The 20,244-nt window shown below is 43.8% G+C and overlaps 1 protein-coding gene across 1 annotated transcript; it reads right to left on the bottom strand.

The window, feature by feature from the left end:
- Positions 1-7,223: 7,223 nt before the first annotated feature.
- Positions 7,224-19,986, bottom strand: TMEM169 (transmembrane protein 169). The gene is made up of 3 exons (XM_035129356.3): positions 19,367-19,986; positions 13,161-13,598; positions 7,224-8,928 (listed from the first exon to the last, which is right to left on the bottom strand). Exons 2-3 carry the CDS (start codon positions 13,462-13,464, stop codon positions 8,306-8,308), a joined length of 927 nt encoding a protein of 308 aa, XP_034985247.1. The 5' UTR covers positions 13,465-13,598; positions 19,367-19,986; the 3' UTR covers positions 7,224-8,305.
- Positions 19,987-20,244: the final 258 nt, after the last annotated feature.

Genomic DNA, 20,244 nt, shown 5'->3' with positions numbered 1-20,244 from the left:
TAGAGACTAGATTACGAGTCTTTGTAAATTGTGTTTCTAAAGGAACTTTTGTTATTGCCAAATGCCAATGTGTTTGCATTATTAAGTTTGTTATGAATAATAAACTTAGTTGGTCTTTAAGGTGCTACTGAAGGAATTTTTTGATTTTAAATCATTTGAAGTTAGAGCTTAATAATTATTTCACTATTAATATACTTGTTCGTATTTCAGTTCAACAATTACTTTGATAAAATACATATTTTGTTGTGTGCAAATGGCTTTAGATATCTATTAGGTATATAAATTACCATATAGCATAATTTACCAACAGTGACCATTTCTTGTTGACAAAGGGCAGCTGGACATATAAAGGGCCCCATTACCTTCAGTAGCTTAGGGCCTCATCAAACCTAAATCCGGCCCTGATTCTTCAACATCATCCTCATTGGACTGGTTGTGTTGTGCAGATGCCTGATTATTGTCTCTCAAAGCGACTACTCTATTCCCAACTTATGAATAGAAAGCATAATGCTGGTGGTCAACAAAAGAGGTTTAAAGACTCTCAAGGCAAATCTTTTTTAAAATGTAGTATAAACACTGACAACTGGAAAACACTGGTCTGCGAGCGCTCCAATTGGAGAACAGCCTTTACCAAAGGAGTCATGGGTTTTGAAAACGCTCAAACTCAGGATGAAAGGGAGAAACGTGCTAAGAGGAAGGCACGCTTGGCAAACCCTCACCATGATCAACTCCCACACGGAAACCTATGTCCCCAATGGGGCAGGACATGTAGCTCCAGAATTGGCCTCCACAGTCACAGACTCACAGTGAAAACCATTTTCATGGAAGAACTTACTCGGCTACAAGTGATCGTCAAAGATGAAGACAAGAAGGAGAGAGGAAGGAGTAAAATGATGTGTTGACACAAAAGAGGATGTTCATGCTGCAGTTCTAATGAACACTTCCTGGGAGTGTACTACTGGTTTTACTTAGATTTTATGTCCATTTGTTTTTAAAGATTTTTATCAGTATCTTTTATGAATATTTTATATTGTTTTATGTAAGCCACTTTAGAGGTTTGGGTTGATTAAATGGAATATAACTTTTGTTAAAATGTGGGAGTTCATTTGGAAACACTGTTTGGTCACCCACTTTTAAAAAACTAAATGTCTGTGTATAGTATCTGCTAGATTAAATTGCAGTTTCCTTTTGCAGAGTATGGCATCCTGTTAAATATACTGTATGCAATTTTAAAAGAGGGAGGAAATCTGATAACCCAAGAGGAAATCTTATTCATTTCCCATCATTCCTTAAAGAAGATGCCCTTGGTATCCTAAACAAACTTGAACAAGTGAACAACTGAAGAAGTGTGCATGCACACGAAAGCTCATACCTATGACAAACTTAGCTGGTCTCTAAGGTGCTACTGGAAGGGAATTTTTTAATTTTTGTTTCGACTACGTCAGACCAACACGGCTACCTACCGGTACCTGAAACTTGAACAAGTTCCACCCTAGGCTGAAGCAGTGATTCAGGCAAAACTGCCCAAGGCTAAACTTAATTTGGCCAAATAAAAAAATTCCTTCAGTAGCACCTTAAAGACCAACTAAGTTTTTATTTTGGTATGAGCTTTCGTGTGCATGCACACTTCTTCAGATACACTGGAAACGGAAGTGTCAGGCCCTTATATATATATACAGAGGGTGGTGGGGATGGGTGATGGGCTGATGGGAGTGGTAAACCTGTGGATGGCTGTTAACGGCTGCTGATGGCTGCAATTAGTCCTGGGGGGGGGGGGGGAAACAAGGGCTGAGGTGCTAAAGAAAGCTTGATCATGCATAATGAGATAAGAATCCAATGTCTCTATTCATTGGATTCTTATCTCATTATGCATGATCAAGCTTTCTTTAGCACCTCAGCCCTTGTTTTCCCCCCCAGGACTAATTGCAGCCATCAGCAGCCGTTAACAGCCATCCACAGGTTTACCACTCCCATCACCCATCACCCATCCCCACCCACCCCCACCACCCTCTGTGTATATACTGTATATAAGGGCCTGACACTTCCGTTTCCAGTGTATCTGAAGAAGTGTGCATGCACACGAAAGCTCATACCAAAATAAAAACTTAGTTGGTCTTTAAGGTGCTACTGAAGGAATTTTTTTATTTTGCTTCGACTCAGACCAACACGGCTACTTACCTGTAACTTAATTTGGCCACTTTACAAGAGTACAAAAAGAATAGGCCTCCAGTTGCATCTGAAGAAAGGGCACATTATCTCAAACAGCTGCAGCTGTGATGCTGCAGGACCCTGTGGTCCAGATCAGTGTGAATGGATTCTGTGTATGTACAGTTAAATAGACCACTTTCCAGTTTCTCCATGATGGGATCCTTGTGTAGGCTGTCTGAAGTTCAAATGGAAAATACACAAAGCAGCAGGTGATGTGAACAATTTTGGACAGGTCCTTCACCATTTGCTATGTTTTTGGAACAACCAGACTCTTAAGAAATAGGAGTGGGTGGTGGATGGGGGAAAGCTTCAATCATTTTGCAAGAAATTAGCAGGTGGTCTATACAGAGGTTTCCAAAACACCTGGGGTTTTGAAAAAGTATCTGTTGAAATATGTTTTTTTAAGGTCTTACACCCCAGCATGAGATAGCTCTGCTGGCTACAGAATTGCCTTATCTGTAGCAGCTTTCCTTAAACACTTATTATGCACTGTACTCTACGCTACCACCCGCAGCTCACTATGACTGTCTAGCTGTTATTGATGATTCCCTGCAGAGGTGCGTGTAAGTGCACAATTTACTTCCTCTATTTGAGCGCACATACCTGGAGAAGAATCCCCTGCCTACCCATTTCATGAATGTGTGTAAATAAACCATGTGCCAATGGTCTGAAATTGAAAGAACTTCTGTACGGGTGGTTAATATATTTCTGTTCACCCTGTAGAATAAAGTGCATTTTTAGTTCTGCATCAGTATGGTTTTCAAAATGGTAGCTGGGGAAGTTTTCATATTACCAGAGTTTAGGCATCCCTTTGCCTTATCCACACTACAAAATGCTAATGCATTTCTACAACCTTCTTGTTAAACTATTTAAAAATCCACCCACAATATTTTGTTTAGCCAGCCTGCCCGTTTGCACGAATCCGAATGCTACAAGGCAACTTGCCCCCAAATAATTCTTGCTTACCTTAGGCCATGATCTAACTGCGTATCTGCATGCAGTTCAGAAAATCCATCATCAGCTAATTAAACTTTAGAACACAATAAGATTAAATAAAAACGAAGCAGGCACACTCTCAGAAGCAACTGTTTCTGTTTGCAAAAGACTAAGATCCGTCTGGCTTGTTACAATTTGGATTGTTGCTGCAGTGCAACAGACACCTAGAATACAGCAGATACCAAATAAAGAGTAATACCACAAACATTTGGTAATACCATTACCACAGTGTGCTGTGTGGTAAACTGGCTATTTGTTTTGTAATGTTTTGAGGCGAGGATATATAATTTATTAAATTTATATGCCACCCTTCATCAGAGGATCACAGGACAGTTTATAAAGATAGAAACACAACCAATTCATAGGAAACACTTCCCCATGGTAAGAAATGTTTTGACAGTGAAGCAGACTCTTGGGTGGCGAGTTTTGGACAGGGGCATCTACAGGAATCTTTTGGGAAGGGGAGACACGGTAAAATACTGGAAGTGGGAAGCAGGCTAGTTTCCCACAAAGAAATGAAAGCAGTGCTCATGTGTTTTGCCACATTATCTCAGCTTCTACAAATGCTAGAAACGTAGGGTGGTATTCAATTAACTCATAGGTAGGCAAATTAAGGCCCGGGGGCCAGATCCAGCCCAATTGCCTTCCAAATCCGGCCTGCAGAGAGTCCGGGAATCAACATGTTTTTACATGAGTAGAATGTGTGCTTTTATTTATAATGCATCTCTGGGTTATTTGTGGGGCATACAAATTCATTCATTCCCTCCCCCCCCCTCCAAAATATAGTCCGGCCCTGCACAAGGTCTGAGGGACAGTGGACCGGCCCCCTGCTGAAAAAGTTTGCTGACCCCTGAATTAACTCCTCACGCATGTGAAATTATGTCCGTTTTCACAATGGATCGCAGATCTGCTTCAATGCGCCAGCCACACTGCACACTGCGGCTCCGTGGCAATCTCCCCCCAACATTAGTGTGTCAACATTAGTGTGGTATTGAGCAAACCTGAATTATGACTTAAGTTTACAGATTACAGAAGTAACTATGGATGCCACAAGATTCTCATTCACACACAGGAATTTGTACGTACCTGGCAGGCAACACTGACACATGCTTCCTGGTCGGGCCCAGTATCTCAGGGTGGCTAATCTAACCTGTGGTCTTCCAGATGTTGTTGGACTCCAACTCCCATCATCCCTAGTCAGCATTTCCAATGGTGAGGGATGTTGAGAGTTGTAGTCAACCACGCCTGGAGGTCCATAAGTGCTTTTCCTTAATTGATATGGTGGTCAGGCCATGAAGAACCAAGAAACTGCTTGGGGATGGAGCTATGCTTGAGCCTTGAGAGACAGAGATCATTTGTTTTCCTGATTTACTGTAAGGCACCAGTACCCAAACCAGAAGGCTCCGAGGTCTCACTTAAATATGAGCAATTAAGAATGAGGGAGGAGAGTTCACAAGGGCAGATATTTGCTTAGCATTTTCCTAACTTTTTTGGGGGGGGGGAGAGAAATCCCATGGATTAACAAAGGCTTTTTATCAGAAACATTGAAAAAGCAATTTATTTTAATCTTATGAAAGACAAATTTGTCTTCCTATACAAATGGGCTGAAATCCTGTTAAAATCATCTGACGAACTGTACTAGGACAGTAACAATGATAAATCTTCCGTCTCTGGTTTCTCGTATTTCCTGATGTTCCAAAACACATGGAAGAAATGCCACCAACTTCAGCAGAACATTAATCTGTAATAACAATAGATTAGGTTTTAAAGAAAGGAGATCAAGAAGGTCCATGTCTCACTGCAGAACGACTTGTGGGAAGGTTGGCGAGAGGGGGAGTGAAAGCATCTCAAGAAAGAAGATAGAAGAAAAAGGTAAAGAAGAAAGGATAACTACAGCGTCACCATCCACAGCACTTTAATATAAGACAAGGAAGGAAAGGGGAAAGGGTACACTTTTGAGGCCAAAGATCAAGGCAGGACAGAAATACATAAATAAATATTAGGGAGGGGGAAGTATTTAAATCTCCCAGTACAAACATGGGAGTAACTAGACACATTCAGCTTGGAAGCCTCTTTGGGGAAGTCCAGAAAAGTTAGCAGTGGGTGCATACAGATGTATTATTAAAGCAGAACTTCCCCTGACTTTATCCACACTTTAAATCAGAGGTGGGCAACCTTTGACCTTGCATGATCTACTTTAGTTTTTACTAGAACCTCAAGATGCACCAACCAGAGCAAAGTCTGAGAGTGAACATACAAGGAGAATTAAGTGTACTTCTCAGCACATACCCAATCAAGACATTGTGATTAATGTAAGAGAACTGAGCTCACAAGCCTTTCACACTAAAATCCAGACCTGGTTTTCCAAAGGTTTTCCTTTCTACAGCCTAATTTACCAGGGTGAGTGGTACAGGGAACTATTGCAACTTATCTAGAGCTCCACCAGTAGATCCCGAGATACATTCTGCACACTTCTAATATAAAATGATGGATGCACATATCAATGACTAAAACACAGATTTAGTCATCAGTCTTGCACCTCCTCCTACTATGTCTTGGGCACGCTGTTGACCTTTTAAAGAATTATTTATTACAACTTCATGCACTTTTGTGATTTTAAGTGTTCCTGGTCACCTTAAAAAAAGTTTTTTTGACGTTGCAAAACTGCTCTGGACAGGGGAGGAATGGATTGGTAATGTCACTGGTAACAGCCAGTCGGTGTTGTGCGCAGACACCTTATGATACAAAATTGTCTTCTCTTCCCCCCCCCCCCCCCCCCGAGGTTGACCTGGAAAGAAAAATAAGTTTGTTTGAACAGAATGTGACAAACATACTTTCCAAAAGGCACCACTCCTCAAATAGTGTTATATCTGAGCACACCCAATGGCACACAATCCGCATACATTGTGAGTGGAGGAAGGAAATAACATTGTGCTTTTCAACTACAGCATGGCTTTTAATAAAGTTAGTAAGCTTTACAGACACTTTGCAGCATTAGGCGGCTAAAGCTTGTGATAAGAGAAGAATCTACAGCTCAGAAAGGCGTACCAAAGGCAACTACAAATAGCACCAGCACTTGGGCTCAACCTTGCTTATCCCACAAGGGTCAACAGATCAGGCCTCCCCAACCTGGTGGTCTCCAAATGTTCCGGACTCCAGCAACCATATCGGCTGCGGCTGATGAAAGGGAAGAATCCAACAACATCTGGGTGGCACCTGAGTTGGGGGAAACTGCAGTAGACTAAGGAGCAAGGAAGCCCAATTATGCATAGTAGAAAACAGAACATTTATGTAGGTGCTGTGTAATTACCAGCCCCAAATACCACAGTATTTGCCCTATACAAACAGTTAGAAGGAGAGCACTCTATTGTAACATTTATGATATCAATTCCCTCTCCCTCGTTATATAATCTGTGCAATCAATAAGGCTTGTGCTAATTACTTACACAAACATAACTTGATTTACATGTGCATCTTTTTTTGTACAGATTCCCCACCCTCACCCCACTATATTATATATATTATATTATATTAAGGAAAACTTCTAATTCAGCTTGGCTAAACTAGACACTAGATTTAACACCTTTTAACAAACATTACATAGATTTAAAATTTGTGGTGACTAAATAGGGGGGAAATACAGACCACTGAAAAACTCTTTGGGGATCGGGTAAAATAAGGGAGGGACTGATGGGATTTGGAGGGTTCAGGTTCCTCACTTCTTTCCATGGAGACCGTTCTTGGGACTCTAGTTTTTAAGACAGCATCACAGGCTATGGGTAGTTGTGCCTGGGCCCTGTCTTAATGCAGCATGCTCTGTGCATTTCAGATTGCAGTCATTGCCCATAGCACCTCCTGCTTTTCAACACAAGGAAGGCAGGCATCAAGTGGAAGATTGCACCTGCGTGTTCACACTCAAAGATCCAGTTTGCAAAATAAAAATGTTTGGGGGCAAATTTTATTATTTCCCCACCCCTCCCAACCAAGCCACACCCCCTGCCAAACCACAGACTTTTTGTCACTAAACGGTGTGCTTTAATAAAACCCAACAAAGAGCACTGATCAGATCAGCAGTATTATTAGCCAGTCATGAATGGTCATCTTATAAAGAATGGGAGATTCTTCACCCAGAACATTGGCGCTTCATATTCGCTTGAGAATGTAAATGCCAGTGTATACAATCAGTAGACTTGAGTGGCAAAACTGTACCTGGGCTGAACCATATCAGGTAGTGGATAGGGAGTGAGGGTTGGATGTTATCTCACAAAAATCAAATTCCTACACACGCACAGGAGAGACATGTCAGAAGAGATGGCTTCAGATTACTCTTCTCAATTATGTGCTGCTTTTGAATGTACGGGAAGACATTTAATTTACTCAAACACGCGACCCTTCATCTGTAGCCTGAAATGGTATAAACTGGGACTGGGTAGGTCAGGCAGAGGTAAAGGTAAAGGGACCCCTGACCATTAGGTCCAGTCGTGACCGACTCTGGGGTTGCGGCGCTCATCTCGCATTATTGGTCGAGGGAGCCGGCGTACAGCTTCCAGGTCATGTGGCCAGCATGACAAAGCTGCTTCTGGTGAACCAGAGCAGCACACGGAAACACCGTTTACCTTCCCGCTGTAGCAGTACCTATTTATCTACTTGCACTTTGAGGTGCTTTTGAACTGCTAGGTTGGCAGGAGCTGGGACCGAGCAATGGAAGCTCACCCCACCACAGGGATTCGAACCACCGACCTTCTGATTGGCAAGCCCTAGGCTCTGTAGTTTAACCCACAGCGCCACCTGCGTCCCTTAGGTCAGGCATAATAGGAAATAAAAAACACAACTAGGCTGGAACTTTCCTTGATCACTTTAGCTTTTCACAAGAAGATAAATTTTGATGGGGGCAGGGTGGGGAATGTATTAAAACTTGCATTCACCCCTTGGTTTTGAAGTGGTACCATCTAGGAAGGACTGCCCCCTTTTTCTCCTCATGCCCCACCCCAAATGTCTGAATTGGCTTTATTTCCTAAGACTCGACTGTACGTGCATCCCTCATGAAATACATTTGCAATGCAAGGGAACATGAAAAGTTAGAGACACTTAAAGCAAAGGCTCAGACAGCTGAAATCTCTTCACCTTGGGCTGAGCCTTTGGCTGACAAACTCCCGGAGACATTGTCAGAATCTAGTAGCTCAACAATGCTGTACGGGGAACAGTCTTCCAGGCCCATCTTGCTACACAGCCAGCCACAGAATCCTTTCTCCATATCCCTCACGGCATGCCACCAATCCCCAAAGGCCCACGAGATCTGTGTCACTGCTGTGTAGAGGCCCAAAGAGGAGGACACCACCATGATGATGATGGGGTAGAAGATAATTAGGAAAGGGCAGAAGGTGATCTTGTGCAAGAAGGTCCTCTCTTCGTTGTAGACCAGGAATACATTGTACCAAGCAATGGTGCCATAGTAAAAGGACACCACAAAGGACATGATGAAGATGACGGGGAGACAGGTGAGGCTCCAGAGAAGGACGTGAGGGCCTTTAGAAAGCCCAACCTCACAAGCTTTTTTCCCTTCAGGGATGTCTGTTTGGGGAGGCTCTTTCGACCTGGCCAGTTCCTGCATCTCCTTGTCAGTGAGTGTAACATGAATGTCCACCATCTGGCCTTTCTTCTTTCCTCTCGTGATGGTGCCAGTTAATGTAACGTATCTGCTATCCAATGGCATGGCCCAAGAACCTAGGAATAAAGAGAATCTAAATCAGTTCCAGACAAAATACTAAAGCAGAACTTAATGGCATTTTCTGCAGTGCTGTAAGAGTATTTTGGAAAACTGCAAAGGATAAAAATTGTCTGAGGCGTTTTGGTTTGGTTTTACCAAAGCTTCTGACTTGACAAACACAACCCTAAAAGATGCAGCTTTGTTAGCTCTGCACACAGCATATAAACGGTACATAGGTTAATCATTTAGGGTTGTGCGGGTTCAAGGGATCCTGTCTCGGCACAGGAGAAAACTAGGTAATTTGCTCCAGCTATTTCACACTTATTTGGCAAGATGCTCATTTCAGGAGCTCTCTCAACAACACGTTTCAAGCAACTGAACCATATAGCATGCCTTAAGGCAAAATACAACAATGCAGGGGCAGCTGACAAATTGCTAACCAATTCTTTCTCTGCACCAAATAGTGACACAGTATAAAAAGCTGCCTTCAGCTTCTCAGGAAGGATGGGATAAACAATGAAATAAGACAACAGCTCAGTGATAGGAACACCTGCCTAGCAGGTAGAAGGCCCCGGGATCAATCCCCAGGATCTTCAGGTAGGTCTGGGAGAGACCACCTGACTGAAACTCTGGAGAGCCTCTGCTAGGCAATGTATACAATACTTAGTTAGATATGGACCAATGGTCCAACTCCATATAAGGCAGCTTCCTATGTGCCTGTGCAGAATTCCTAACTGACCTGGGAAAACCAGGTGTGCTCACTGGAAGGACAGATTGTGAAGCTGAGGCTCCAATACTTTAGCCACCTCATGAGAAGAGAAGACTCCCTGGAAAAGACCCTGATGTTGGGAAAGATTGAGGGCACTAGGAGAAGGGGACGACAGAGGACGAGATGGTTGGACAGTGTTCTCGAAGCTACGAACATGAGTTTGACCAAACTGCGGGAGGCAGTGCAAGACAGGAGTGTCTGGCGTGCTATGGTCCATGGGGTCACGAAGAGTCAGACACGACTAAACAACTAAACAACAACAACATCCTAATACTAAGCTGTGGCTCACTCAACTATGGTTTCTTGAAATAGCCCAGCTTCTTAAATTATGATTTTAAGTTGGCTTGTTTCAACAAACCATAGTAGAGATTAACCATGGTTTTGTTAAATTTCGATGACACAGCAAGGTTTCTTGTGGTTACCATATGCTCACATGCTGGTGAAATAGCAGATGGAAAAAACATGCTGGTTAAAGATCAGAAAGCTGAAGTAAGAATAAAATAACAGTTTTCATAATGGAGGGATGTAGACAGTGGGGAAGCAGTACAATTTAGCATTTATAAATTATCAGGTGTGAGGGGAGAACCAAGTTTGTGAATGACACCAACATATTCAGAATGATGAAATTTAAAGCAAATGGGGAAAAGGTCCAAGTTGATCTCTCAAAACCATGTGAATGGGCAAGAAAACAAGATTTTTAAAAGGTTATGCAAACAGAGACCAATAAAATAAAGTTTTAAAACTGTTTATGTCTACCCAGAAAATTAGGATTAGCATTAGGATTAGCATTAGCATTGTTGTGAGCAGTTTGCTGAAAACTGTCAACTCAGTATGCAGTGGCAGTGAAAATGGCAGAATTATTAGGAAAGGGATTTAAAACATGAAGTAGCACTATGTCAGGCATGTCAAACCTGCGGCCCTCCAGATGTTTTGGATTACAACTACCATGATCCCTAGCTAGCAGGACCAGTGGTTGGGGAAGATGGGAATTGTAGTCCAAAACATCTGGAGGGCCGCAGGTTTGACATGCCTGCACTATGTCCTACATCAGGGATGAGGAACCTGTGATCCTCTAGATATTGTTGGACTACAACTCCCATCAGCCCCAGCCAGTATGGGAAATTGTCTGGGACGAACAGAGTTGTAGTCCAACAACAACAACAGAAGAACCACAGCTTCCCCATTCCCGCACTATATACAGTATATGGAATACTTAATACTAGTCTGGTCCCCTAATATCACAGAGGACTTCTGTTAATGGTAAAGATATAGGTAACGGTACAGAAAAGCACCATCACTTGGCAATCATTTGATGTTTGCTAAACTGGATTTCCCCCAAAAAAAATGACCCTAAATTTTTTGAATTTTATTGACATGGATGCTACATTTATGTTGTATTTTAAGCTGTTTTTAAGCTGTTTTAAAAGTCACTTTTAATCAATGTTTATATTTGTTGTTAGCCGCCCTGAGCCCGGTTTTCAAATCGGGAAGGGCGGGGTATAAATAAAAAATTATTTGTTTGTTTGTTTATCATCAAAGCAACTGATAAGAGTTGGGGCTCCTCTATGAGGAGAACCAGTGTTTGAATTTATTTATTTTTAGTTTAGAAAAAAAGATTACTAATGGAAGACATTTAAGGTTTATAAACAGTCCTCGGGGGGTGGGACTGTAAATTCTGAGTCATTTTGCTCCAGGGAGGTCTGTGAATTCTCAGTCACTTTGCTAATTTAGTTATTTGCAATCCAATTAACATACTATGCTCCAGCTATCTGCTCTTTTATGCTTATTTTGTATTTGTTCTCTGAATGTTTATACCTGATGAAGAATATGTAGTTCAAAAGCACACAGCCATGAATTTAAATATATGATATTTACTCACAGGTAAGGCCCCCTATGTTCAATAGGATTATCTCCCATGCTAGTGTGCATAAGGCTGAATGTTAATCCAAAAGTAATTAATAAATCACACCCACCCACAATAATGTGACACTGAATGTGTCAAGAACAAGGGGTTTAGGTGCATGTAACTCTACATATGATCAGGCTGAAAACTTCCTGGTTTTATTTTCCCCATATTTCTCATCACATAATGATACATCTCTACATTGTCACAACTAAGAATTACGTTTTTCCAGACACCAAAAGCAGGAAAAACCTCTGGATTTATTGCACAAATGTTGGAGACACCAAAGGCCAAGAAATTACTCATCATTTGATAATTCCTTCTACAGTATTAGGGCAAGAAAGTTTAGTGAATGTGTGGGATAATGATTGTTTGGTTATTTCACCTATATGGCTGAAGACAAAGACCAGGGACAGAATCTATGGTGGTGAGAATGGTGTGGATGTATCTGCTTAAAAAGATGGGAAGCAGAGTTAATGGACAGCTTGAAAAGCTGGGACTAGACTGTAGAGGAAGTGTAGCAGTTGAGAATGTTGGGCTAAAAGCAGGGAGACCGGGGTTCAAAGCCTCATGCAGCCATGAAGCTCACTGGGCAGTCACTGTCTTTCAGCCTACCCCACAGGGATGTTATGAGGATTAAAAAGGGAAGGGAGGAGCTCCTTGGAGGAAAGGTAAGAAAGAAATGTAATAAATAATTTATTTATTTTTAAAAAGATCAATGGCTATTTTGAATATGCTTGAAAGCCAAGATTCTATTTCTTTTTGAGACTTTGTTTTAATTGCTCCAGGAACCCTGAAAGCTCAACAGACCTGTGAGTGGAAACCTGCTTATCTGAGGATACCATACACTGGGACAAACACAGGAGGGTGAGGTTGGGGGTCTTTGAAATTAACCTGTATATTCCGGCGTATAAGACGACTGGGCGTATAAGACGACCCCCAACTTTTCCAGTTAAAATATAGAGTTTGGAATACAGTATGCTCGCCGTATAAGAAATACGACCCGGCGTATAAGACGACCCCCGACTTTTGAGAAGATTTTCCTGGGTTAAAAAGTAGTCTTTATACGCAGGAATATACAGTAATGACCTTGGATTGAATGTGTTCAGCTCAACAGTTAACATCACCCACTTATAACTTCAAGATGAAAACCCAGCAATATAAAGTGAAGGCTTGCACACCTAGGATTTTCGAGATTAACAAGGCAAGTCCAGAGGTAGCGACTATGCATTGTCAGAGCTCTGCCCGCCACATGACCAACTGCTCTCAAGGTTGGCCACCTGCATCATATGCTTCAGTATGAATGGACAGGGATCATGTTATTGAATAAAGACCTTGTTATTGAATAAAGAACCGCCTGCAAGATATAGCTGTGTTTGGACTTTGACTACCCTCTGCAAGCTATTAAAAGGGTAGCTGATCACCCACTAAAACACAGCAGCTAATGGGTCGAAGGCACAAACTGCATGTAACACTTCCCATTGTGAACGAAGCCACAGAAGCGCCTTTCCTCACACTCTGATAAGGCAGCAAAGCGTGCCTGATGAATCACAGACCACTTGCTCCCGGGAATTTACCATCGGTAGAGTGTCCCAAGAACTTGGAACCTTCCTCTGAGCTTCTCTCGCCCCCATCCTCATCCACCTGTTCTTCATCCACCTTGCTCTCGTTCCCCGATCGGTAGACGATGATCGATTCTGGGCGGGACTCCTTCTTCCTCTTCTTCCGTCTCTCGGTGGTGGCTTCTCCATCGAAGGTCACTGCAGTAGCTACAGCCCTGCGCAAGGAGTTGCAGTGAGGACTCTGTGCCCCACCCTTACCCTCCCTTAAGGCAGGCTCCTCCGCCACCCCACTGCTACTTTGGAGGCTCTCGCTGGGCATCTTGGCGAGGGAAACCAAAGAAATCAGCTTCTTTGGTACTTATGAGCTGTCAACACTGATATGTTGGAGTCGGTGTTCCACCCAACAGCAGCAACCATTTCACGGCACAGAACGAACACATTCCATGCCTAACCCTAAAAATGAGAGAGAAAAGGGAAGTAACAAACAGTGTACTGTACATATAAATCCAATCCATTTATTAAAAGAGGAGTGAGGAGGCTGTGGTCATGCAGATGTTGATGGTTTATAACTCCCACTATCTCAAATGGATGCAGCTGATGGGAGCTGAAGTTCTGGGGTACCACAGATTCCCAATCCCTGCATCAATGTGGAAGCAGCATCTTAACTCTTAGGAGAAATTCCGAAACATTCCTGTTTATTTTATATGCACCCCTTTATGAAGATATGAATCGGTGTCATACAAATGAATGAGAATTAAAGCACAGCAACAAATGGGAAGGAAAGAAGAATGAGAATATTGATAATATTGATAAAGACTGCAGAGCCAGCACTTGGTTAGCAGGGAGTAGCTGACTTGTTACTAAAAGTCTAGAGCAGGCATGTCCAAAGTCCATTTAATCGGGCCCGCAAGTCAACAACTTCATTCCCAAAAAAAGCTCAACAATTTTGGGGTAAACATCAATCCTAAAAAAAGCTCCTAAAAAACTTCAGTCGGCTCTCATACATGTTCACTTCATCAAATCTGGCCCTCTTTGAAAAAAGTTTGGGCACCCCTGGCCTAGAGGGTGTTTGCTGGGAAAACACAGAAAACCATTAGAGGTAGTGAAAATCAACTGTTATTGTGCATAATTTTGCTGCTGTGCCTTCAGAGATTCCTAATGAAGCTGTAGAGCTTTTTGAAGTTTTTGCCATTTGTTAACAGGGCTTTCTGTTGTACAAAGTAAAGGGAGATGTGGATAGCTTTAGTCAACACCGAAGGCTATACAGTATTGCAATGTTCTTAGGCTGTCAGGGCAGAAGCTTATTAGCATTTCCTATTTACAAGAAAGACAAATTATGATCATGTTTGAACAAACACAGTGAACACGTTACAGTGGATACGCTGTTGCTGCCCATAATATCATTAGGGCACTTTTCATTTAGAAAGTAGCAATTAAGTTATTCTGCAGATGAATGATCATGACTTAAACCAAGATCTCAATTTACCACCAATTAAGGTTCAGCAACTGGGGAAATGTCCTCAGAAATAGATACACTGCCCAAAGAGGCATTATAATTATTATTAATTTTCATTTATGAATTTCTTCTCATGAAGCATCACAAAACAATTTCACAAGACAATAAAAACACATATTGCATGCATAAATCACCGAATCGCACAGTTGGGAGGGATCCCAATGGTCATCTAGTCCAACCCCCTGCAATGCAGGAATCTCAGCTAAAGCATCCATGGCAGAGGGCCATCCAATCTCTACTTAAAAACCTCCAAGAAAGCAGATACTATCGCATATTCATAAACACATTTTCAAATCCAATACATGTACCAACTGAGATAAAAATCTTGAAAGCTTGTTGAAAGAGCTCTTTATCAGGCTCTGAAAAAAAAGTTGTCCTGGGAGAGAGTAGTAGGGTAGGAGCCATCACATTAAAGCTCAATTTGTGTGGAATGGACGTCCCTGATAAGTCAGTATCTTCAGGGTACTCTTACTGAGTGCAGTGAATATACAGTATTTAGGTATCCTGGTCTCAAGCAGATTAGGGCTTTCCACACAAGTACCAGCACCTTCATCTTAGTCTTGTGCAGGCATCCCCAAGTTGCGGCCCTCCAGATGTTTTGGCCTACAACTCCCATGATCCCTAGCTAAGAGGACCAATGGTCAGGGGGGATGGGAATTGTAGTCCAAAACATCTGGAGGGCCGAAGTTTGGGGATGCCTGGTCTAGTGGCTAATTGCTTGCCAGTGTAATTCTTTCCACACCAGCATAATATAATGGTGAAATTGTATCCCAGTAATATTAGTCTCATCATATTTATATCTCCCCAAGACTAGCAGGCTACCAATAATGGCTCAAATGCCAAGGAAGGTCTTGAGGACGACTCAAAACTGTGTTGTGGACCAATTTATGGATCACCACAGGAAGGTGTTGGCTAAATCCAGGCAAAGGACTCGAGATGAGTGCTAACTCTCAACTTCCAAATAATAGAGCCAGTTTCTTAAGAGTCAGAACTTGAGCTGGGCCAAATCACTGTGTCTTAAAGTCTCATCTACCTCAGAGGGTTGTTGTGAAGCTGAAACACCACTCGAGAGTTGCGTTGAGTTACAAATTGTCTGTTGCTGGGCGAAATCAAGAGGAATATAAATCAAGAAGAATATATGCCAGTGTGGTGTAATGCTTAGAGTGTTGGACTAGGACCTGGGAGAGCAGGGTTCGAATCTCCCCTCAGCAATGAAGCTCACTGGGTGACCTTGGGCCAGTCACCATCTCTTAGCCTAACCTACCTCACGGGGTTGTTCTGAAGATGAAATGGAGAGGAGAACCATGTACACCACCTTGAGATCCTTAGAAGATAAAGGTGGTATAGAAAGGCAATAAATAAATACAAGTAATAAATCATTGACGGATAACAGTTTGTTGTGTTCATATTCTCTTTTAAGAAGGCCAGAATTTGTAGAAACTTATAAAGTTGCAGACTTATTTGCAGTTCAGGCTTATACAGTTAGGTTGTGGCTCATCCCATTACACAAATTTAGGTACAGTCATACCTCGTGTTCCGTTAGTTTCATGTTGCGTCTTTTCGGCTTGCGAACGCAGCATACCCGGAAGTGTATACTTCCCGGTTCCACTGCACGCACATGTGCAATAGCGCTCTATTGCTCTCCAAGCTTGCGCAGAAGTGCCGCTCTAGTTGCGGACATTTCGGGGTGCTAACGGCACCCCGGAATGGATCGTGTCCGTAACTAGAGGTACCACTTTCTCCGCCAGCAATTATCAGTATTCAGAAAGAACTGAGGAACATTTAGATCAGTGGTTACAAAACTATCCTCCACCTCCAACCACTTGAAAATTGCTGCATTTTTTTTTGAAACCACTGATCTAAATACTGTATTATTCTGAATACTGAAAGAAATAAAGTAAACAAAAACCTCCATAGCATTAAAAATCAGCAGGAGATTTTAAGGCTATGGATGTGTCTGTAAGTGTTGAACAAAGTTCTCTGATTTATCATCTTGAGGATTCATCCTGCTGCTGCTGCCCACGTATCGACTCTCTACTCCAGGCATGTCAAACCTGCGGCCCTCCAGATGTTTTGGACTACAATTCCCATCTTCCCCAACCACTGGTCCTGCTAGCTAGGGATCATGGGAGTTGTAGGCCAAAACATCTGGAGGGCCGCAGGTTTGACATGCCTGCTCTACTCCTTTCAAGTGCCTTGCCAGTCTTGCTTTATTCCTCCAAGGAAGGAAGAATCTCCACACCCTCATCATTTCTGGTCAGTCTCGCCCACCTTCTAGGCAGACAGCCAAGTTCCAAGAATGATGGAGCACCTGGTACACCCACCCTTTCCCCCATGCGCACCCACCTTTCTTCACACACACGTAGCTACGTTGCTCCTCAGGGCTGCCACCGCAAATCACTTAAATGGAGCTCACAGAGCACACTTTGGGGACCCACACCTGACGCAGCAGAGTCCACAAATTGGAGGTGCAGAGAAATCTTTCTGAGGAGCTTACAGTACAAGATGCTTACATGGGTCTGACTCTCAAGGAAGTGTGCAGAGAACTGTAGACTTAGTCAATTAATTATATGAGTTCTAATAACTTTAAATCAATTAAATCTTAATAAGTATGCAGACAAAACACACACACACACCAAAACCTTTTTTTAATAGAATACACATATGGTACTGAGTCTAAGCTTTTTTCTAGGGCTTTTCCAGTGACAAATCTCACTGGGATGGAGTATTGGCACTTGTTTTATTTTGCTACCCAGGGCACCTATTTTGTGCCGGCACCCATGACACTTTTATCAATATACGAGTACTGGCACGTCATTTTATGTTATTTTGTCAAAAGAACACTGCCTATGTCCATTGCTCTACTCTGGATTTACACCTGGAGCAGCACTGGGCTCAAAGTATCAAGGGCTCTTCTTTCAGATCTCCCTTATCTTCCAGCACTGGCTCAAAAACATACCTTGGCAGTGGCGGAGGAAGGGGGTGCAGTAGGGGCGGTTCACCCCAGGTGTCACCACTGGGGGGGGGTGACAAAATGTTGGGCGGCACTCACCGCGGGGCCTGCAGCGCGCCTGAGCCACGCATCTCTCCTGGGACAGATGCGGTGGTTTGGGCACGCACAGGCTCCGCGCTGCCCAAACCTTCTGCCCGCCACCTCCCCTTCAGCTGGGTGGGAGGAGTCAGGCAGACTCCTTGGAGGCCCCACGGAGCATCCTGCTGGCTCTGCCCCAGGCGCCTGATCAGCTTGCTGAGCTGTCAACCCCCGGATTTGAAGATAATGAATCCTATGGAGCTGTCAACTCCCAGATATGAAAGTAAGGGCACTAAATAAGGGAATTTCCCCACATAAAAGGGAAAGTTGACAGCACTGGCCTTGCTCCACCGCTCTACCTTGGTGGAGGAACTGAAGGTTGCTCATGGTTTGACAACAAGAAGAATTCCTAGGGCAGTGGTGTGAATGTCAGCTTCTTCCGACTCTGCAATTCTATGATTCTATGTTTGTATCCAGTAATTGAGAAGGATATTATTGTTGCTCCTTACAGTGGTGCTCTGGCTACTTAAAATACCTCTACATCAAATCTGCCTAAGTGCCACTAGCTAATGCATTAGCTGTACAGTATCTATATTCTCAATAGCTTGCGGTTAACATACTGAACACAACTGCCCAGATTCTATATAGCTTTTAAAGGCGTTTTCCAGAAACACACTGTTTCAGAACAAAGGGTTATTTCAAACCACAAACTTCAGGCTAGTGGGATCTACTTCATTTTCACCAGAAATCTGAGATTCACCAACCAATGTCAGGTGCAAAAGTCATGCACTTAAATCATTATAAGGCCAGGAATTTGGAGTTTTCTCAGCACCAGCCTCGAATGAACTCAGTATCCTACACAAAAATCCACATGGAACAGACTTTTGAAAACCATCATCCAAGTTACAGAAGAGCTGCTGGAAGAAAAACAGATTTGGGCAAGATGTCAGACGCATCACAGTTAAAAGCTTCAAGCCCAGAAGGGCAGCATAATTTGCTGCCAATTTCCTCTTACAAAGTGATCTAACCGAAGTAAATCCCATTTAATTGACACCAATTGGCTTGGGAAAGAACTTCACAGGCCAAGTGCAGGAGGGAGGGCATTCATAGCTCAGATTTCATTAATAATAATAATAACTCAAATGCACAAACTCTTTCTACGTGTATGCCAGATTCTGCCACAAGCAAGCTTGCTTGCAAGGGGTGTGTATGTGTGGCTCGCTGTCCTCTTCTTCATAATGTAACAAATGATTTAGTTGCCCCTTTCCAGTATATATTGAGGAATCCACTCTCAGAGAACTCACTTTCTATATCCCAGGTATGCCCTCAGATGGGATTTCTCCAACAACCCCACATAACCCAAAGAATCCCTCTGCCTTTTTGGAATACAGCAGCGAGCTCTCTCTAAAAATACAGTACGGTAGAACATCGGCCAGGAGCATCGTGGAAAAGGAACGAATTTCACCAGAATGAGATCTGAGGGTCGCTTTCGACAAGCATTCCCTGCAGGGAGCCGGCGCTCCTCGCGTGACAGTGCGCACCACAGTCGCCCCATTTACCGAAGTGCTTGGGAGGGTGGGGGCAGGCGCGACATCTGGCTTGCGCTTTAAGTGGAAAGGGATGAGGATGCACGGTCGCTTAGGGCCGACCGGTCAATCAAACCCTCGCGCTTACCTGCTCCTGCGAGATCAACGAGGCCTGCAAGAGGGGTGGGAAACTGTCTCTGCCCGGCTCCCCACCTTGGGATCACTGCCATGGAGCCTCTGGTCCGCCTCCCCGGGCTCCCCCGCTGCAACTGGGTGGGTGGGGTAGGATGTGTCGCCGCCTCTTCTCCCACCACCCTTTATCCTGGCAAGGTGAACGCAGCCAGGCAAGGAGGAGCTCTCCTCCTCTCTCCTCGCCCCAGTGGCCCGTCTGCCCAGGAGATGAGGAGCGGCGCGGGGGGCGTCAGGCAGGTCCGCTTCAGCGACGAATGGCTGGGTCGCCGTCGGGTTCCCTCCACTTGGAGCTGCTCATCGCCGCAGTCAACGGGTCTCGGCATAGCTCGGTTGCAGCAGGCGCGATGGCTGGGGCGCTGCTGCTGCTGCTCTCTTTTTTCCCGACGGGTGAAGCCATAAACCCTCAGGCTGCGGCGCTGGGTGGGAGAGGCTCAGAATGCCATGCCTCCCACCCACCCACCCTCCCTCTCACTGCATGAGCGCAGAGAAGAAAGCCACGATTCCCTCTCTGCGCGTCGAGGAAGAGCCGGAAGAGAGGGGCAATCTCCCCCTCCCACCCTCCGTCCCTCCCTCTAGCTAAATGCAGGCAGCAGGGGAGGGGGCAGCCTTTTGTGTTGCGAGGTAAAAAGTGGGAGGGGGGAGAAACGAGGCCGCCACCCCTTGCGACCCTCCACCCTTTTCTCGCACGCATGCAATAGGAGAAGCTGCGCTCCTCTTGACAGCCCACTGGGTTGCACTGCGATGAGGACGTCCCGCCCCGTCGGGGCTGCAAAGCGGCACCAATAATATAACAATTCTAATGCTAAGAATACTCTTGAATTGATGCTGCTCCTG

Source organism: Zootoca vivipara, chromosome 1, assembly GCF_965207765.1.
Source record: "Zootoca vivipara chromosome 1, rZooViv2.hap1.1, whole genome shotgun sequence".
Lineage (NCBI taxonomy): Eukaryota > Metazoa > Chordata > Lepidosauria > Squamata > Lacertidae > Zootoca > Zootoca vivipara.
The sequence above is the reverse complement of the archived record's forward strand: the minus strand, read 5'-3'. Positions and strand labels throughout refer to the sequence as shown.